Genomic DNA, 8,358 nt, shown 5'->3' with positions numbered 1-8,358 from the left:
ACAAGCATTGTGTACCTTTGTGATAGTGATCCTTCCTCCAAGAATTAAAAGCCACTTGTTCCATGCAAACTGTGTCAGGGATTAAGCTTAATAGGCTTCTGTCGTCTGCTGCAACGCACATGACTTGAGCACAAATGTTAACCCTGAAATTTAGTTGTTCACTCAGACTATGGAAATAATTTCTTTCCTGCTGGTTATAATTTTGTTTAACACTAAAGGGAGCCTCGCTCGGTGTTTACCTGCTTGCAGCTGCGTCGATGACCGTCATGGAAGGTAAGGTCTTTGGTCAGACTTAAGAGGTTGCTATTTTTAACTTGTTTTTACTTCATTACAACACGGTGACATACAAGTTTTTTTTCCTCTTTGAAACAAAATTAGAGGGTGTTTTTGAAGATATTTTCGTGAAATTATATGAAGTTTTCTCTAAAACCACAGGTCACTCGTCTGTATGGAGGATGGTGCGTTTGGCGCCATACCAGAGAACCTTCCAGGTGATCTGACTAAGATACGAATCGAAAAATCTCACTTCACTGAAATTCCCAGAGGTGCTTTCTCAATAACGAAACTTTTGGAGAATTTGTGGCTAAACTTCAACGACATCACAGTGATCAACTCAAAAGGTTTGGAGGGTTTGGGGAATCTGTCCGAGCTCCGCTTGCAAGGGAACAAGCTGCGTTCAGTACCATGGACAGCGTTCGAGGACACGCCGGTTCTCAAGATCCTGGACCTCAAGCACAATCAGCTGGACGTCCTGCCGGAACATGCCTTAAAGTTTTTACCTGGTCTGACGTATTTAGACTTGTCTTTCAATCGTCTCACGGTTATTTCAAAGGAGGTCTTTCAAAACTGGCCTCTCTACCAAAAACTACAGAACATGGAAGAGCGCGAGGCGATGGCGTCCGGACCGAACGTGGTTCTAGCACTGCACGACAACGCCTGGCTCTGCGACTGCCGACTGAAAGGCTTCGTGGAGTTTATCTTATCTTTAAGCCCCCCAATAATTCTGATGAACTCCTACTTGACTTGCTCAGGGCCGGACTTTAAAGCCGGGAAGTTCTTCCATGAAATCGAATTACAGGCGTGCGTGAAGCCCGCCGTGACCACCACGACAGCGAACGTGAGCCGGCCGCTGGGCTCGAACGTCACCCTGCAGTGTGTGGCCAAGGCCAGGCCTGACCCTGCCGTGTGGTGGACATATGGCCTCAAGATAATCAGAGGATTTCCTGGTAGGAACATCCACTTCAAGTAATGAATGATGATAAATTGCATGCAAGTTTTAATCACAAATGTGTAATGCATATTTAAAAAGAATCCATATATTATTAGCTCATATGATTAAATTATCAAAACATTCTCAACGCATGATCTCAGCGTTAATTTAAATTGTTGGAGATTATAGATTACTACGCAGAATGTAATTAATGCCAGATTTGTTTTCACTAAACCCTTAGAGGGGAGTTTTTACTGCATATTGTGATTTCAAACCTTTACTTTAATGGCTTTTTTTTTGTTTTTTGTATTTTTAATATGAACATTGGTTAGATCAGAAGTCAAACAGGCGTGTGAGAGTCTTCGGATGTAAGCATGGCAGGAAAAGGGGGGCAATGCAGGGACTGTCCCCTCAAATGTGATGGCCTGTAAAATAAATAACTAAAAAGAAAAAACAAAAAACAATACAAGTTAAAAAAAATATACACTCAAAAAAATCAAACCAGGTGTAAAAATTGCCCCTACCACCATTAATGTTTTGTGTTTCGACATTATTCAATTATGTTCATTTAAAAATGTAGCCATCAGCTTATAGAGCTTTTGCTCTACTTAAGTGTATTAGGTTGAGACAGCGAATATAGTATATTCCAGAACAGAAGGTGGCAGTAAGGCACAAAACCCAGCTTGAAGAACTACCCCAAAGCAGTAACAGGTGGATCTATTTTCTGAGGGGGACCTGGTTGTGGACAAGATGGTGGCCAAAAATCAGGTCCAGGACCCCCCCCCCCCCCCCCCCCCCACACACACACACACACTCACACATTTCAGTTGTAAAATAATGTACTTTTGAAAATAAGGGATGCAAATGAAGAAAATATGTAAATACCTTGGAACTGGTGATTATCTCAAAGTGGTCTCAAATCGTTTCAAATGACCTGTGGCCTAGCCGTGCTCTCAACATTGTGTGAATTAGTATTCACACTAAAGTTAACTTAGTGTGGGTGGCCGTGGTGCAGCAGTAGGGCGGTTGACCCATGATCGTAAGGTTGCAGGTTCAATTCCCGCCTTGCATGCCCATGAGTCAAAGTGTCCTTGGGCAAATCACTAAACCCCACCTTGCCTCTGGTGATAGGCAGGCATGTGTTTGGCAGCAGAGTGGCCACCAGTGTGTGAATGTGTGTGTGACTGGGTGAATGGGACAGGGACTGTAAAAGCACTTTGTCCTTGGAGGTAGAAAAGCATTATACAAGTATTTACCATTTTAGTGTTATTTCAGCTTTTTATAGACACCAGATGGAGTTAAACTGGACTCATGTTTAAATTACTGAATATCAATAAGTATTGTAGTGCAGTGATGGTCACAAGCACATTGTGCCTGCTGTCAGATATGGCAGTTAAACGGAACCTTGACCATCATGTTACAGTAACACAAAAAAATGATGTAGCACCAAAATAATTGCATTCAGATCTCCTGACACAAATATTTTTTTTCCATATAAACACATTTTATTTAGATGGAAATACTTTTATTATGTTCACCCAACAAATGAGTTTTATTTTTAATGTAAGGCTGCTTTTTTAAAAACATTTTTCTGACCATTTTAATGGACGGATCGATGGGCAGACAAACAAAGTTAAATGCAGTCTCAGAGCACAAACCAGTGTCCTGCTTGTGCCTGTCCTAAGCCCTGTAAATACAGAGGAAGAGTATTCAACAGTAAACATAAGAAATAAATGATTTATATAAGGTGAAAATAAATGTATCCACAAACCTGTCAGGACACCCAGACTTGCCCCCCTTTGATATTCTACATGCACTCTTAAACCAGGCATGTCCTGAGGAGATGGGGTTATCTTATATAAGTACATTACTAGTAGTACCTTACATTTTCCAGGCTAGAACATGGATGTTCAATGCATTAGCCATCAAATTATTTATATAATTTTCCTTTTTTTGTGTGCAAAGTTTTAAAGTTCCACATGTGAGCTGCTGTTGAAATAAGACCAGAAATAATATGATGGTAACCCTTGTGCTATCTTAGATGACCCCACCCTTACATTGACGTGTTCTCCCTACCATAACAAAGGTGGATAAAGGTGGAAAGATTTCATGTAATCCATGGACACCAGTGAGGTTCACAAATCATTGAGGAAAAAAGGTTCAGTGCAATGTCTAGTGGATCTAGATGAACCAACTCCCAACGTTAAAGTGCCTAGGATAGTACAAGGGCATGATCTATCTAACAGGTTCTAGCTGCAGTTAGAAAGATGGTTCAATTCTGATTATTATTGCTAAATCTTTTAGCAATATGCTAAATTTGTAAGAGCAGCAATGCCTGTCTTTTCATGTTTTTGGTTTCCTTTTGGTTTCTTCTCTGTTTTTCTACTGTAAAGCAAAAACATATTCCAAAAGCAATGCAATCTTTTTCAAATCTGTTATAGTAATGTAAAACTATATCAAGAATTATAGTTACAGCAATAGAAAAAAGCAAAACAGAAATCTCTAAATTTAGTTTGTTTTTTTCTGCTAATTCTTAAAAATATGATTAAAGAAATGTATAGAATTTAAAATTCAGTTTATGGACAAGTTATCTAATCATGATTACTCCATTGCTTCTGTTCTAATCTTTTGCACAATTGTTTTAAGATGAACAACAAATGCAAAATTTATTTGTTTGATGGAAAATTTAATGTATGTGGTGATGACTAACTTTACATTTCAGTAGACATGCTTTGCTATGACATTGCATACCTTGTTTTTCTCCCAGAATCTCAGGAAAGAGTAGCTGAGGATACCATCAAATCCATCCTGGTGATCCCTTCTGTCCGCATGGCAGATCATGGTGTCTACACCTGCACTGCAGTTAACTTCATAGGAAACTCCTCAGCCAATGTTCTTCTGGATGTCCAGTCTGCGGTCAGCTCACAGTCCCCTCATCTTCCAGGCTTCCCAGGTGCACCAAGTGCTGGTGATGAAAACGTCTTCATTGACATCCGAATCAACAAGCAGACAGTTCGTGGGATCTCCATTGAGTGGTTTGCTGCTCTCGAGCACCCGTCTGAAACTTGGTTCACCATCCACTTTGGCCGATCAGGCACTGCTAAGAAAGAAACCACCTACATTGGACCTGGGATCCACTCCTACTCTGTCTCTGACCTGATGCCTGCCACCAAATATGAAATCTGTGTCACCCTCAAGAACCAGGTGCCACGCCCGGGCCAGTGCATTGTATTTGTGACAGGGAGTGACATCACAGAGATGGAGCAGAGGGAGAAGCTTATCCACATTGTGGTTGTAGTTTTAGCCATGGTTCTGGCTGTGCCCATCGGCATGTATGCCTGCACCACTGACACCAAGTTTGCCTGTCTGGAGGTTATCATGAAAACCTGGAAGAACCGTCAAAGAGAAAGCAGCTCATCTGGAGCGGAGCACGACAGGCAGGGCACTTTCGATAGTCTGCAGGCTGCCAGTGATGAGGGTCTGGTCAATAAAGATTCCAGCGAAGAGAGGAAGGTGAGGAGGAGGTCGGAAGACTGGCATCATAAAGGAAAATCTGAACACAGTAGAGTCACAGCAGGACTATATTAGACAGCTTTTTGGGATTAAAACACAGAAATAACCATTTCTAAAAAATTCTTTAGGGTACTGAAGAGTAATGTTGGCAAATTTACATTTTTAAAAATAACTATAACCTTTGAAAAAGTATTTCTAATGGAAATTCCCTTAATAAAAGGAAAAAATTGAATATTAGATTTAGCATTTTTTAGATTTCCATGGGATAACTCAACTCTGCACATCTTTTTGTTGCTATCATTAATATATAGTTTAAGTTTATAAGCCCACAAAAATTGTTAAAAACAAATTGACAATTGATAGCTCTTAATAGCCACATAATGAGGTGAGTTATTAAAATTGTTTGATTCTACAAAATATGCTTATTTGAAAAAATGGATTTAGAAGATTTAAAAAAATAATAAAATGCTTTGTTGTGATATAGAATGTAACTTTGGAAACGAATCTGCCAAAAAAATCTTCCATTAGCTGAAACCTTTGTTAATAGAAGGCTAGCACTGTTTAGTTTATACATATATAAACTAAGTGATTTTATTCTTTAGGTTTCAGTCATTGCCATGAAGCTGAGGAGTTTTGAAGCATCAATAGCTGAATTGTATTTCTGTTGCTACTCAGTAAAAACAGAATGGAAATGAATTAAAAAAACAACACTTCTAATCCTTACTGTTTATTTTTCACACTCATGTCTTCTTTCGGCAAAAATGGACCATATTTTTACACATTAAATCAAACAATAAAACATTTAGAGCATCACTTTAACTTCCATATGTAATGGAGAAGCAACATTACCAGCCCTGGTTTTAATCTTTTCTCTCCCTCTGTTCTAGGCCCAAAGAAGATGTGAAAGATGACCATATGTCAACAGAGTAAAAGTCAAAATACTGTCATGTTTTGCTTCTGTTCGAAAAACATCCTCATTAGATCCCTGGTCTGACATCATTTGTCCAAAGATCTCGTCTCTTAGCAAAACAGTTTTTAGATATGAAGCTAATATATGACTCAAGTAGCTTTATTTAAATTCATTGTTCCCAGTTTCACTGTTCATAAAAACATCAAAAGGCTTCTTTTTACAAGCAAAGTTAATGTAACAAAAAGGGTCAAAAAGATCATGTATCTAGTACTAAAATATTTCTACACATTTCAATATTTTTATTCTACAATGTTAAGTAGCTCTTTCTTTATGTACAATTATATGTATTATGCCTAAGTACACAATTTAAAAATGTGTAAAAGCTAGTCATCTATTTAAAATAATTCAGCAAAAATTTGTTTTCTTTGTGACTTGTTTGTACACAGTGGTGCTGTTAAATTTATTGAATTATTTTGTAAACTGTCCCAAACCAGTCAATGGAAATGTTGAAATGAAGCTTTTCTTTAAACCAAACCACTTTAATTAAAACAAGAACTCAAGTTGATCGTATTTTGTAACCAAAAATGCAAAACAAAGACTGCACTCAAAGTGTTGTTGGAATTTAATGCATTTATTAACAAAGTATGTCAATCTTTATCAAACACATTTTTCAATTGAGTTCTGATTTGCAGGACTTTTTCTGTTCTTAAAACAATGTTCTAGGTTTCTGTTTAGTCCTTAAAATAAACCTTTAGAAGTTAAAATAATATTTCTGTGCAGATGGTTACATTTAATATGAATGATATGTGAGTTTCTGTAAACCTTGTTTAATAAAATCACTGGGATAAACTTCTGTGGTTACTGATAAAGTGTTGTGAAAGCTTCATATGTTGGACCTGAGGAGATACTGTATTGCAGATATTCCTGCTAGTTCCTGCTGTTTACTCTGACCAGAAAGTGACATTAGTGTTGGTGAGGAAAGATCTTTTATTTTTTACTTCTCCAAGGACAAAAAAGCAAAGCCAATTTTTTTATTTCAATCTATAAAGACTGGAGTAAACAGAAATGAGATAATTCTTGCTCATCACTGCAAGTAAAGAGTAAAATATTACCAAAACAAATCTTTTTATATTCTACATTTTAGTCCACACCTCACTCACACCTCTCCTTGAATTTTTGCTAATCATGTTTGCGTCTAGATCCAGGCCAGATTTTAGCCAACACTTGCTTTTTTGTCGTCTAAACCCTTTTTGTGTCTTTCTGTTTTCTCCCTCACTCAACACAGCAAAGTACGCATCACTTCTGATCTGCACTGATCAGCTGAGGCAGATGGTACATCAGACGAGCAGTGACCGGTTGCATTGTTTATTTGACATAATACCCAAACACAGACATCCTCTTCAACATCCCTTGTCTGACGTCACATTTGGATCAGATCACACAAGCCTCATCTTCATATCCATTTGTTCTCTCTTATGATGCAAAGAGATCAGTTTGGTTTGCACATATTTGTTTACGATCAGGATCTTTTAAAAAATAGTAAGAATATATAAATAAAAATCTGTCTGAGACAGGTGGCCCCTATTTTCTAGACCGCTGAAGCATCAGCTTTCTTGCTCCATCATTAGTGTTTATGCGAGTGGAGGGATTGATGCAGCTTTTTGTTGTAATCCTTATCCACTGTGTATGGCACAAGACAATTTGACCAATTCAATGCTTCAGTTATAACAACACAAATGTCCTAGGATTTTATTTATTTATTTACTTTCATTACAACACTTTATATATTTTTATAGTCTACTGTGAAAATTATGTAAACAGGAAAACATATTTTAAATGTTCTGTCCTACATATTTCATCTACCTTTAAGAACCTCTGTAACTCAAGCATATGTCTGGGTTTTTGAACCCTGCATTTTTTCTTTCTTTTTTTCTCTCCCTTTTTTCATTTTAAAGCATCAATGCTCTTTGCAACTTTCAACTCTGTAATCCTCTATCAAATAGCCCAGTAATCCGGGCTGCTTCTTACATGGCATAATGCATGATCGTTTAGGCTGCTCCTCATGTTTGCCTCATTTCACTTCAGAGCTTTAACAGCCTGCAACACTAAAAAATCATGATATAAAAATCATCAGAGTAATTCTTTTGGAAGTGAACTAATCTGAGAAAAGCATTGCTTTTATTTTTTTAAAAATCGTCAGCCTTTTATAATGTTAGACGTGAACTGAAAGCCGAGGTTGCAGAAAGAGTTCAGTGCCAGACGGACTTCTGGTTTACAGCCACTTTCTCAATCTTGTACATAAATGACCAAGTTCCTGTATACGGATTAGTGGGAATAATTTGTAAATGTCATGTTTTGTGTAACTTTCAGATACTATGCATGTTTGATGAATATTAATACAAATACACAGAGAGTAGCTTAGTATGATTTCATAATTAATAAACATTATACAACCAAATAGGTACAAACTGCCTAAAAAAGCTTTGTTTTGCAAAAACAGAAGCTTAATCTTTTGTGGTAGTGAATTTCCTCTCACTATAATATCTGTTTATGTTTTATGTTTATTTATTTAAGGTGTATGTAATAAAAGTTATTTTGAAATAATTAATATGTTTTAAAATATTGCGACCGGTATTTGATCTTTTCATGACAGTCTGAACGACACAGATCTGATCTTTTCAAATGCGACCCAGGCCACTTGGGTATGTGGTCCTGAATCCAATAC

At 37.3% G+C, this 8,358-nt stretch overlaps 1 protein-coding gene across 2 annotated transcripts; it reads left to right on the top strand.

Moving 5' to 3' along the window:
- Positions 1–83: 83 nt before the first annotated feature.
- On the top strand, positions 84–6,502 carry LOC101156762 (leucine-rich repeat, immunoglobulin-like domain and transmembrane domain-containing protein 2). Of its 2 annotated transcripts, XM_011484434.3 has the most exons (4): positions 84–273; positions 436–1,226; positions 3,978–4,723; positions 5,611–6,502. In XM_011484434.3, the coding sequence occupies exons 1-4, from the start codon at positions 170–172 to the stop codon at positions 5,632–5,634; spliced, it is 1,665 nt and encodes a 554-aa protein (XP_011482736.1). In that variant the 5' UTR covers positions 84–169; the 3' UTR covers positions 5,635–6,502. The 2 variants fall into 2 exon arrangements, with proteins under 2 accessions (XP_011482736.1, XP_004077165.1); XM_004077117.4 differs by having other exon boundaries at positions 3,978–6,502.
- Positions 6,503–8,358: the final 1,856 nt, after the last annotated feature.

This window comes from Oryzias latipes, chromosome 15 (genome assembly GCF_002234675.1).
Source record: "Oryzias latipes chromosome 15, ASM223467v1".
Taxonomy (NCBI): domain Eukaryota; kingdom Metazoa; phylum Chordata; class Actinopteri; order Beloniformes; family Adrianichthyidae; genus Oryzias; species Oryzias latipes.
Note: the sequence above shows the minus strand (reverse complement) of the source record. Positions and strands in the feature narration are given on the sequence as shown.

What these genes read in the sequence shown, in the direction of transcription:
- LOC101156762 (XM_004077117.4), top strand. Translation starts at nt 170, where the DNA reads ATGGAAATAATTTCTTTCCTGCTGGTTATAATTTTGTTTAACACTAAA. An exon ending in GTCGATGACCGTCATGGAAG is followed by an intron (nt 274 to 435) that starts GTAAGGTCTTTG and finishes CTAAAACCACAG; the next exon opens with GTCACTCGTCTGTATGGAGG. An exon ending in GATAATCAGAGGATTTCCTG is followed by an intron (nt 1,227 to 3,977) that starts GTAGGAACATCC and finishes TTTTTCTCCCAG; the next exon opens with AATCTCAGGAAAGAGTAGCT.